At 35.9% G+C, this 13,455-nt stretch overlaps 1 protein-coding gene across 1 annotated transcript in view; it reads left to right on the forward strand.

Moving 5' to 3' along the window:
• Nucleotides 1-13,455, forward strand: part of grik4 (glutamate receptor, ionotropic, kainate 4) — a 314,456-nt gene that overhangs the window by 275,597 nt on the left and 25,404 nt on the right. Inside the window, exon 12 of the mRNA XM_042771152.1 lies at nucleotides 6,004-6,111. Within this exon, the coding sequence (XP_042627086.1) occupies nucleotides 6,004-6,111 (108 nt within the window). The remainder of the gene's footprint in view (nucleotides 1-6,003; nucleotides 6,112-13,455) is intronic.

Raw genomic sequence — 13,455 nt, forward strand, 5'->3', positions numbered from 1 at the left:
ATCAACTGAAGTTCCACAGCAGCCGCACAGTAGACAACAGCTGAGCTGAACAAAGTTTTGCGAAGGGTAAATAAATATCTTGTTGTTTGAATAAGTACTACTAAACACTATGTCTATAAATATTCATATTTTATTATTTGATGTCTGACTGACTCACTGACTGAGACATGTGGGACGTCGCCTGAGAGAGAGGGCTAGCATTTGCCATCTAGTCATAGCCAATACATAGCCGACACTTAAATAGCCTGTGCATACAGTAGCATTTCATCTTTTATAAAATGCGATTTTGGCCAAATGCATTTTACCACAGGAAAAAACTGAGCGCTCCGTCTATATAGCTACAAAAAAACTAGTTTGTAACCTGTAGATGAAAATGTAATGTGAGGCGCCGTCGCCGTTTTAATAACGGCCAAAAAAAAAAAAATCACATTTGCACACATTCGCTGGTCAAAAACTATATATTGATAAGTAATACAACAACATATAATTTGTTTTTACCATCGGAAAATCATAACAGGTGCGCCCCCGCGCTGTTTCGTACTGGAACTTACACAAAGCGACGAGTGATCCTCGTCACCTAGATAACATTTATAAGAAATTTCTTCTTGATTTATGATTGCTGATACACTTAATTTATTAACATTTAGGCTAATCATGTTATGGTATACTCTCCGCTCGTCCTCACATGTATAAAATGTAGTAAAACAAGGTTTTACTACAGTAATGTAGTAGTAACTAAAAAAAAAATTAAAGAAGATCACTGTGAAATCTTTATATTTTATCATGCAGAATGGTAATTCATGATTCACTCCAAGGCTTCATTTATTGGATCCAAAAATACAGCAAAAACAGTAATATTGTGTAATATTTTTACAATTTTAAATAACTGTTTTCTATTTGAATATATTTTAAAATGTAATTTATTTTTTGTGATCAAAGCTGAATTTTCAGCATCATTACTCCAGTTTAGTACTCTTCAGTGTCACGTGATCCTTCAGAAATGCTTTTCACTGCAACTGTACTTTTCACACTATTTTTATTTTTTTTATTTATTTTTTCATTGCTGGCTTATTTTAGGGGAAAGTGTAGTGAATAAGAAACCTTTAAGAGACCAACATCCCTGGTCCACCACAGTATCAAATTTTTGCCAGGTAGGGTGGATACATGTTGGATATGTTATAGTAACGCTATGGCTATAGTTTCTTATAATCTGGAATTGAGTTGGACATAATTACTTAAATTATATTTCAAAAAAGTTTGTCAAAAATACTTGACTCATTACTCACCTTCCCCTCTTCTCAATGTCATTCATAATCATGTTAAACAAATAATACAAATTAGCTTATAAAACCAAACAGAATAGCAAAAAAAGAGAATATATATAATTTTTTTCTTTGCAAAGTTCAAAAAAAAAAGTGCATAAAGTTCAATAAAAAAATAAATTTTGGTTTCTGTTTGGTTTTATAAGCTAATTTGTATTATTTGGTTAACATGTTTAGTATGAGTCAAGTATTTTTTTTCTCTATAAATGCAATTTAAAAAAAGAGGGAGTACACAAGAGCAATTCACAAACACAGGACCCTACAAATAATACTGACAAAAAACTTTTTTTGCACTTACATAAATTTTGATACTTGGTGGTTGCAGTGTGCAGTGCCCGTAAAGAGAGAAATAAGAATAAACATCTTCAAGCACATGCCTCACAGAAGGTTGCTGTTGTAATTAGGTTTAAAGAAGCCCTTAAAACCCTGTTTATCTGTATTATCTAATTATCTAATATTATTATTATGGTTGTTATTAATCGTGAATAAATCTAAAGCTTTTGAGACTATTATTTTGTGTTATTGAATTTGTCATGAAGATGTGACCATTTCTTCCTTTTATGCAGGCTTACTAAATAATCTTGATATAAAAAAAAAGGGAGGGGGGTGCCCTTTTTCAGTTTCAGCACATGCCCCTCAAAAACTCTCAGCACTCCCCATCGGAGCGATGAGACATAAACATAAAACCCATTATAAACGTGGTATAAACATGATTTCTAGTCATGTCCTCTTTTGGAAGGCCAAACAAAGTAGTTTCGCTTTCTCAACAAAACAGCGTCACACACCGCGGCCTTGAGTGAGCGGAGGCTGGCTTGAGTGAGCAGAGGTGGGCGGCTTGAGAACGGTGTGGCCCACGGATTCTACGAAGGAGCGTTGGGCTTGCGTCAACCATATGTGACAACCCCGGGCTGGTATCCGCTTCATCCACGGTGAAAGCCGATCCGGCGATCCACAGTGCAAAGTTGATTTCCTATTTCCTCAGCGACCAGCACGGATCAGCCCCAGGCATGACGAAGCGGATATCATCTCCTTCTTTTGGAAGGTCAAACAAAGTAGTTTCGCTTTCACAGTGAAACACACAGTGTCTATACAACATGGCGGAGGCGGAAACAACAATACTACAACGAGAATAAAAGGTCCGCCTTCTTTCTTTGCGTGAACATCTGGGCGGCGTTATGCAAATCTTCCCACATACTCACGTAGATATGTGGGGGCGTGTTAGAATGAGCCATTTTAGGGGGCGTGGACGAGTCTTAACTTTTATAAAGAATATCTCTTTGGATTTGAGACTTTAGTCTTTGCAACTTTACAGATCTTCTTTATGCACCAAGAGCTTGTAACAATCCAAATAGAAATAACAAATTTAAATATCAAAATAAGTAAAGTTTAAGAAGATGCAAAATTCTTGTTTAAAGGGGTCATATGATACGATTCCAATTTTTCCTTTCTCTTCGGAGTGTTACAAGCTCTTGGTGCATAAAGAAGATCTGTAAAGTTGCAAAGACTAAAGTCTAAACTATATATAAAACTATACAAAAATAATGTAAATAAGTGTTTTAATAGTGCAGCAAATTTTCTGTTAAGTGTAAGGGTTACAGTATTTCTAACTAGCTGTACATAAAGTCTATGTAATGTCCCCATTTAAATAGCTGAGTAAAAGTGTGTGGTGCATGAGTTCGTGTCTGCTCTAGTTGCCACTCTGGGCTCTAGTTGCCACTTTTGTTCTTCATGTTTGTCAGAGCTGTTTGTGCTGAGTAGATGGCTGTTCTCAGAGCAGTTCCTCCCTATTGGGCGAGCCACTCTTCCTGCCCACAGCTTTACTGCATGGTCCCTCACTGTCCCTGACTGCACCCTCTGTCTACACGTCCTCCTCCTCCTCTCTTTTCTTTATGTCTCTCCTAATTAATCCTAATTGTCTTTGATATCGCACCCTCTCTCTATTGAAATTGTTTGGAGATCAGGATCTGGCTGTGGGTTCTTTTCAGCTCATCACAGCCATGTGCTTCTGATTCTACAGAGCCATCAAGGCTGTTTGGCTGCTGCTGGATTTCATTTGTGAGAGTAAAGTGGTATCTATGTATTATTATTATAATTAATATATTAAGTCTTGGTTTCAGAGAATATATTAAGTTTATTGTCGTTATCGCATTAGCAAATGATTTTATTTTAATATTAACTAAATATTATTATATTTACATTTATACAAGAGATTTCCTGTTTTAAAAGAATATATATCCTGAGTTGATTTTTTTTTTTTTTTTTCTCATTTTAACCATAATTATTTTTATTATTATTATTATTATTTTATCTTTAAAAAATGCCTAGGGCAACAAAAACATACTTCAAGTTATATTCTCTGAAGCATGTCTTAATATCTTCCATCTGTTTTGCTTCTCAAGTTAATATATCTTGTTTTAGGGATATTTTAGTGGAAAACAAGACCAAAATAATGATTAAGAAAGTATTTTTTGCAGTGTGCTTTGAGAAACAGGTTTACAGTTGAAAGAATGGTGAGCTATTTTCAAATGGATTATCCTCGGCATCTTGCAGTCTCACGAGAAATAGTGCAGTCTTGAACAGCAGCTCTCCTTTGCAACATAAAAGTCAGACAAGTGCAGATGTATTTTGCCCTTGCTTTTAGGAGTGTTTCATGCAAGGTCCCCCATGCACACAGGATTTGGAGAAATATTCCTGGTTCTGTGGCTTCAGCATCCATAAAGTCCTTAGAATAACACTACTACATTATTTTTGCTTCTTACATTCACTTTGAACCAAAAAAAAAAAAAGTTCCTGTTGCTCACTTTCTCCCCTGTTTGTGGTCCTTCACACTTTCATATCTCAGAGAGTGGGTAATTTTAGATCCAGCGCAGTGCTGCATCATCCTCTCCTGTGTCGTTTGGGTCTATGGAAACACTAGGGATCAGATAAATAGAGCAGTACCTCTGCAGAATACTTCAAGCAGGAGGCCCAACGAACCATGCCGCTTTGTAATTATAATAAAAAATAAAAATGATGGTTGATTTAGGACTGCCATGTGTGCTGGGTGGAGACTCAGTCTCCCATTAAATACAGTGTGGCCCCCATAAAGGCAGTGCTAGTAATGATAATGATAATGAGGACATTGGCTCGCTTCAGAGAATTGGGGTGTAATTGAGTTAATGAATGCATTCTGTTGCATCTCTGAGTGAGTCTATCTCCCTTCGTCACTTCCTTTAAGGTGTTCTGACTGTTCTCTGTGTGTGTGTGTGTGTGTGTGTGTGTGTGTGTGTGTGTGTGTGTGTGCGGAAAGGCTCACTTCTGCATTCTCCTCCACCTGACATTGAGCCTAAACAAAATACTTCATTCAAGAATTAAAATGTTGATAATTACTCTCCCGTATATCTCTCCCTTTTATGTCTTCACCGTCTGACTTGATTTCTTCTGTGGAACACAAAAATGTATTTTGTTAACTATATCCTGGTCAATCTTCTTAATATGAAAATAACTATACATAGCTGGTTTGTGACTGGGAATGTAATGCTTCAAAATTACAAAAATGCCATCAAAATAAACAAAAAGTCCACCAAAATTCAAGATAAGTGGGCAAAAGCTGTGCCTACACAGTTTAACTAAATCTGTTATGACTGTTGCAATTAAATTGAAATGTGTTGTTATTGGGGCATTACAATTAGATAAGTTTGCAAAACCAGATTTTGTTTTACGCATTTTTGGCTGCATCAGATATTATAATTTTAACCAGTTGTACACATTTCTGATTAAAAATGCAATGACCAATCAGAGGATTTTGATTAATCACCGCTTAAAATGCCAGAGTTTTGTTTAGTGCACTTTCTCAGTCTCGCAAATTCTCTCAGTTTCAGTGACTTTTGAGAGAGAGCATAACTTGCGCAACTATATAACTATATTTTTATTCCCACTTTGAATAACCATCTTATTTTTCATTCTACTAATGTGAAGTCTTGATTTTCGAATGCGTCAAAGGCAATAAATAAATGGTTCAATTCATAAATGGTTCTTGGCTTGTTTTTTCTGTGTATCCTGCAAGACAACTTTTTTAATGTATTCTATTAATCAACATTATTAATCATTTTTACAATATTAAATAATAATAAGTTGCCCATACACAAGTAAAAAATCCCCCTGGAAATCAGTCCTGCTAATGTGACCTTTATTATGTATTATTCTAGGTCTTCTGTAGCCATATAAAAGTGATTTTGTAAGGGACAAACAACGTTTGAAATATTAAATATTTTATTTGCAAATCTGCACCTTAAACTGTTGCAGTAAGTCTTAAGTTATGCCAAAATTAATTGAGATCGACATCATTGCCAAAACTGGTACGAATTTTGAAGTGCCATGTTTAAATAAATGTAAACGCAAATGAAATTTCAATGAATAACGAATACGTTTTTGGTCTGTTCCTCACACAAAGTAACTGTATAGTTTCAAAAAGACATGATATATAATGCATTTGGTCATATGGACTTCTTTTGTGATACATTTGTGGTGTTTTTGTTATTTTGGGAGCTTGACAGTCTAATGTCTTTGGAATGACTAGGTAAGTAAATGATGACAGAAAAACAATTTTTGGGTGAACTATCCTTTAAAGGCTTCATGGTTGCTCTTTTTTATGTCATTGGATCTTCTTACACACATAACTCTCAGTGTGTTTCTCCTACAGATCGGTCAGTGGCATTCAGAGCAGGGACTGTCCATGGAGAGGAAGCTTCCATCACTTAACGTGACAGACACACTATTCAACACTACTCTCACCATAACTACCATCCTGGTAAGTCCTATCTTCTACTCCAGGTTCCTCAGTAAAGGACACACCCTACCAATTTAGCCAAGAGATTTACACACGCCCTGGAAAGGATAAATAGTTGTTCCTTTTTGAAGAGTCTCTCTTTAGCTTCCAGAAACAGTCTGTCTAGTCTCTGATCACCTCAGGGTTCAGCACTGATCTAAATAAAGGCTCTTCTCCTCTGAGATGAGTGGAAACTAACAAGTATGCGTGTGATAGCATTTCCTGGAGCAGCAACCACCAATTGAAGATGTAATCCGCTAGGCTGTTATCTAGAGGCAATTTTCTCATCTTCTTCTACAGTGTATAGCGATGAGAAAAAAAAGAGGTTCTCTACAGCCTTAGGCCAGATGTTGCATATCTGGCTGGGTCATCCCTCACTAGAAAAGAGAGAGGAGTAAAGAGACTGCGAATGAAGAGGGGCCATGCAAGGTGAATGAAGTGCTCGAAAGCCCATAAATAGCTGGTTTAAAGCAGCCCTGTTGAGGACAGATGGAGAAATCTTCTTTAGTTCAGTTTACACCTGATGAAAGGTATGATAAGCGTGAAGAATTGATGAAAAGACAAGCACAGTCATGCAGTTTGAACAGCATGATGCATTTTATAAAAGCCCTTACGTTCATTATTTTGGTTAAACTTATTTTGAGTATTATTTTTGTTATTGCTTTGAGCTATAAAGTTGTTCTCAATATTTTTATGATTGTTTGGGTTTTATGTAATTGATGTAATTATGTTTTAGATGTTATGTTGCCATGGCAACAAAGTAGTAAAATTGGCTATAACATTATACAGAAAAAGGTTATTAACATCATGTTGTGGCTTGAAACACTGAGTATTTTAACGTTTATAGATTCATGTCCATTGGAAGTGCCTGCAAAACAGATTTTTTTTTCTTTCTGTTTTTTTAAGAAAAAGATTATATCATGTGCAGAAGAAGCCGGAGCCTCAGAAAGAAGACACATTTTTGTGGTGATCAGCATTATGCCACAAATGCCATCATCTGAGCTTAGTCACCCTGAAATCAAAATGGAAAATTTATATTTATAATGGAAGTATTTCGGTGTTTATTCTAAATATATATCCATGCACATCATTACAGTAAAACAGTAATTCCCCTCTCTCAGAATCATCGATCTAATGATCCAGTCAATTCCTGATCGACAAAATCAAGTCCCATCCCACCGTTTTTCTTATTCGAGAAGCTGTTTCACTTGGATATACGCCACAATTTAACTCATTAAAGCTTGTTGGAAACCCTGGTGGGAACATCAGCACACCAGCTTTCAACACAACATATGCTGGTGTTTTCAGCAGGTTTATGAAAAACTGCTGTGCGGTACTGTAAGTGAAATAGAGATGATTATGTCGGGGAGGTTGTGTGTGTGTGTCTCACTAAAGGAACGAGTGGAATACGGGTGGAACGATTAGTTTCTCTCAGATCTTTTATTGTTAATGTGCTTGATGATGTTGCAGCTGGGAGAACTGGGGAGAAGTTTGCACTGTGTGTTTATTCCTCTTTAAAGATATATGAAGACTTTGGCTGCATTAAAGAGCCACCAAAGAGCAATTTCAGCTCGATCATGGCCCATTCATCACAGGCTGATTGCAAAGTCTGCTTTATCTCGGTAAACGCAGCACAGTGGAAACATGCTGCAGAACTCAGCACCTGTGGACCACTCCACCAGCGTTTTCATTACTGCTGTGAGCTTTTGTCATCGCTGGAGTTAAAGCACACACACACAAACACACAGATTGAATTTTACCCTGTTGAAATGGGCTAGATCAAACATTTTTGTAAGGAAAGACAGTATATTAGAGCTGGTTTGGCTTGTAGTGCCAAAGCTGTCAGAACTGTTCTGTGGGGTTTTGTAGTTGGTCTTGATGCCTTTGGCATTATATCATGTGCAGAAGGAGACGGAGCTTTTGTGATTCATTGAGAAAACAAATAACTCATGTGTGTTTGTAACTTGTTTGTTTGTAACTCACAGTCTTTGAGAAAAAAAAACTGTGTTACTGTGCCATTGATTGACTGGTTTGTGTTGCAATTGGCAGACTTGGTACAGACATAATATCCATTTTAATATATGATACAATATTAACACACTTTAACTCGCATGTATTAGAGAACATTTCTCTAGAGAGTCATATTACGCCTTTACTACTCATTAATATTGCTGATTAATTTCTGAACTTTATATGGTAATCATTTTCTTAGCTGTGAGGAATAATGTGTGCTTAAATGGGTCATAAATTATTTTATAAAGTTTTCAGAAGTCCTTATAGTGTTTGTAGGATAATTACAAAACTGCAGTAATTTAGAAACAAATTGCCTCTGATTTAAAAACTTGGTTTAAATGGGAGGATCTCCTTTAAGACTTGTACATGTAAATGTAAACAGCCACTGCTATGATTGGCTGACATCTTTGCAAATGAATATTGAACATGCACTCTTTTAAAAACTTTTACTATGTTTTTACTATCATTGCTGCTGGGATTAATTTATTGTGAAAAGTGATTATAGCGTTATATTTCGAGCTACTCCTATTGCTTTGATTACAGATTGCATTTTTCAATATATTTTAACTGTTTTTATATAAATATACTTTATATAAAACTTAATATAATAATTTATCACTCTTTTTCGCAGAGAGAACATCAGTGAGGGCATACTGAGTGCTAACTTGTAGAAATTCATGTTACAATTGGCCACAGTCACTTGGTAATCGTTACTGGTGTGTAGCCGACCAGTGGGCAATAGGGCCGGAGGTGAATTCACAGTAGTGCCACTTCTTTTAACATACCTCCCACCGTCCAACTCAACCAGGCACTATAAGAGCTTTTGAGTTTGCTCTGTTTGATGCAGTTAATGCCTGATTTGCATAATTCCCTCAGTGATTCAAATACTAAAACAGCACAGACAGTGTCTGCAAATACAAGATGGTGTTGTTTTATTTGTGTTTAATACTTTTTCAACCTTTGTGTGGTGTCATTTGATTCACTTTGAAATGCTTTCCCTTCAACAACTGCTTGCTTTTTAGATAAAGCCGTTGTCAGGACCTTTTTTCTTTTCTAAGCCCAAATACATCCTTTTTTGCTTTTGAAAGTGGGTTCACGTTCCGTTCACCCTATAAAATCGCCTTTCTGTGATGATATCTGCAGTGTTTTTCAAAACGTCGCATCATGCTTCAATTGAATCACTGAGAAAAGTCATGTGAGCCTTTATCGTCCCGAATTGTCTCTGAGAACCCATTTAAAAAAAGAAAAAAAGAAATGTATTATTGATCTGTATAGGTGCAATATCAGAAGACAATAATGTGACATGGAGTGGATACTGTATTACTGCATCTTCTCAAAGAAAAGAGAGTCCTCACAATCAGCAGCTGAATTCATGCTAACTGCAATCAATGATGGCGATAAAGTGCTCTTTCTGAAAACATGAACTGCAGAAACAATTTCACGATGAAACCTCAGGCATGCCACCTTCAGTGGACAGACAACTTTTATTGTGTTCAAGAAGAGGCAGATAGCCTTTATTCGCAGAGCAATTGGAAATGTTCATAAATATAAAATGTGAGGTGCTATCTTCATGTAATGTTCCGCCTCTGTGACCAATTTCTGTCTCTCAGATCGCAATCAGGCGGAGCAGGTTCTGTCTGGACTATCTTCAGTGCCATTCACCCCCTGTAAGCCATAAAAAAATGGAGTAGGGGACCAGTCAGTTACCAAACTCACTCATGTTTTTTGACAACATCTGAGAAATGCTAACACACAAATCCAATTTTCCTTCTGAACAAAAAGCTTTGAGATTTGATTTGAAGTAAGATTGACTTTAATGTGTTTGCTTTTCAAACGCACCAGACCAGACTGTCGTCATGCTATATTTGTAAAATTGATTTCATCAGCTGACAGCCTTCCAAGAAAACAAATAGAATCAAATCTGCTGCAGATCCCAGACTGCTGAAGAATGTTGCATTTGGCAGACTTGACACTCAAAGTGCCCTTAATCTCACTGTCTGTGCTATTAAAGGGAAAGTTTCTTTCTCTGATGTGACCCGCCGATTTTATGGAACCATTCAAGTTCGGAAGAAAGGATTGCTTGGCCTGATAACAGCACTCACTCAGTTGATTGATGCCCGAGCTCCATTCCTGAGATTGATGGCGATATGCCAGGACCGCTCTTGTGTGTTCACAGTTAACCTTACTCCTCTTGCTCAATTGCTTCCTCCCTCTTTTCATAGGCTTTACTAACAATAGATTTTTATAGGTAAATATGTGTTATTTTATCACAGTTTAATTTATTGATCATTTTATTGATCATTTTTAGTTACTATAATGTGATAATTTTTTTCAAAAGTTAAGATGTTAGCTTGCTAACTGAAGGTTAACTGAAAACAGTGAAAGCAGAGATGTTTTATTTGGTCAGTTTGGGCTTTGGTGATGCTATGTTAAATGGTAAAGTTATATGTAATTTAAGTGGCTAAACTAAGCTGTTAGCTTGCTTACCAAAGACTAACTGAAAGCACAAATAAAGGGGAAAAGATTATTTTACTGTTTTTATCTTCATTAATATAATGTGATTTGTAATATTACAAGGCTGAGCTAAGCTGTTAGCTTGCTAACCAAGGATTAACTGAAAAACAAAGGAATGCTTGTTAACTAAAAACAAAGAATGGCAAATGTTTAATTTGACGTGATTGATGTAATTGACTGGTGCCAGAGCTCCATTCCTGATATTGCCCTTACAGAAATTAACCATGGTTTTACTACAAATAAAACCAAAAAACCATGGTTACTATTGTTAAACCATGGTAACCACAAATTTACCATGATTTTGCAACACTAACCATAGTTTAACCAAGGTATTTGTAGTAAAGCTGTGGTTATACAAATGGTAATCAATACAAAAAAACAAACAAAAAAAAACCTTGGTTACTACAATTTTATTATAATAAAACCATGGTTTCATTTTCGTAAGGGTGATGACAATAAGTCCTGTGTTTGCACAGGTTACTTCCCTCCTCTTCCTCGATTTCTCTTCCTCTGTCTTTTCATAGACTCTGCTTATAATGGATTATTAAGTACGAATGTGAAATCATTCCCTTTTCTTTGACTTAATCATCAATCAGAACAGCGGCTAGTTGGCCATTATGGGCCACATGTAATGACCCGAAGCCATCGATGACTTCTCTCACCCAGTGCGTAGAGCTAATAATTGAATCCAGAAGGTTTGTTTATTAGCTTTCTTCCTTTATTTGAAACCGTCTGTCTAATATGCAACTGGTCCATGAAATGCTACTCTTTAATAAGCCTAGTGTGAGGGAAGGTGTCCGGCTGCAATACTTGAGTGCCTCCAGCAGGCTGTAAGCGATAAAAATTTGCATTTATATTGTGCTTTTCTGCATAACCACCGCAGCGGTGTCAGTGCGGGGCATGACGGTAACATGCGTGGATGATTCAACTAGTTAATGAACAAAATGGAAGGATTTGCATTTATAGAGTGTCAGACTCTGGGCCAAAGCTTTCGTCTTTGTGCCATGGCAATATGGGATTTCAGGTCCAAGGTCCAAGGTGCGCACATCCATCTGCAAATACTGTACAGCATGCAGCTTTTATAGACATACAAATGAGGTGAAAGGACAGTTACCGTGTTATTTGGATGCATATGAGCGGCTCGTATTAATAGGGTTCAGGTTTATTTGAAGTGTCGGAACATGTCCATTGACGTTCCCCCTCATCTGACAGGCCGCAAGATCCAGCTGCTGCTATACTCAGGCCAGCTGGAGCAATGCCACTGGGCACATAAAAAATCAGGGATGCAGGATCAGACAAGCAGGTAAAAAAAAAAAAAAAAAAAATGTTGCCATGGCGATGCAAAAGGCTGAAAAGTCTCATCAGCTCTTCAGATTGCCACTCAAAGCATAGAGTGAAGAAAGTCAGATTTCAACCAGTCTGCGCTAAACAAATCTCAAGTACAACAGACCCATTTTAGTGTCTGTCTTACTACAACACATCAGACAAAGTGATATATATATATAGTTTTTATATATATATATATATATAATATATATATATATTATATTCGAATGATTAATCACGATTAATCACATCAGATTAGGGCTGTCGAATGATTAATCACGATTAATCACATCCAATTTTTTTACATAATATATGTATGTGTACAGGGTATATTTATTATGAATATATAAATACACACACATAAATTATATATTTAGAAAATATTTACATGTATATACATTTATAGTGTTTATATCTTATATTTTATTTTCTTACTACATAAACCATAACATATTCTTCTTAAATATATACATGCATGTGTGTGTATTTATATATACAAAATAAATATATACAGTACACATACATATATTATGTAAAAAAAACTTTTATTTTGGATGCGATTAATCGTGATTAATCATTTGACAGCCCTAATATATATATATCACTATATATTATATATATATAATATAGATTATATATATATATATATATATATATTGTTTTGTTTTATTCTGTAGTGTCTATTTATGTCTTTTATATGGCTGGTTTTATTCTGTAGTGTCTATTTATGTACAAGGTGGCAATGTTCTGTTCAATTTGTGCCAAGTGTTTGAAAATGGCAGTAACATACACCACAACCATGCACTCTAGACACACACTAAAAATATCCCAATGTATAACGGTGGGGCACAGTGAGTGTTTATTGAGAGAATGCGGGATAAAATGTTTATGAAACCTTTATTTTGACCACAGATTGCCTAATAAATCTTTTCAGTCTTTGGGCAGCCTGAGAAAACAAACCATATATTAGGAACTTGGTCTTGTGGTGTGGGCTCACATTACTCACAGTGCCTTATGTGTCCAAACTGTTGCTATGCTTCCATCCATGTATTTTTATGCAAAATTATATCATGTTAAAATATTGCTTTAAAACCGCTGGATTGGAAATGTCAAGATGTGCATAAAATCATAAAATGTGCATAAAATGTGTTAAACTGAGACGGATCATTATTAAAGACATTATTAAAGACATGCGCAAAAACTATAATGGAAATACATTTACAGAAAAAAATTCTTAATGTGTAACAAACACCTCATGTGGTTTTGCAAACCATTTAGTTGATAATTGGACTAACCAGTGGACAAATCTAATTGCACACCATCTTAAATATTGGTTTAGTCACTGATTCTGAAACGCCTGAACTAAAGTTTGGTATGATTACATCTCAGAACTGTCTCACACGATTGTGTTCCCAAATGTCAAGCCTCCGCCTCCGAACACAAGATAACATGACAGCGTTTGTTATTGCATTT

This window comes from Cyprinus carpio, chromosome A15, assembly GCF_018340385.1.
Source record: "Cyprinus carpio isolate SPL01 chromosome A15, ASM1834038v1, whole genome shotgun sequence".
NCBI classification, from domain to species: Eukaryota; Metazoa; Chordata; class Actinopteri; order Cypriniformes; family Cyprinidae; genus Cyprinus; species Cyprinus carpio.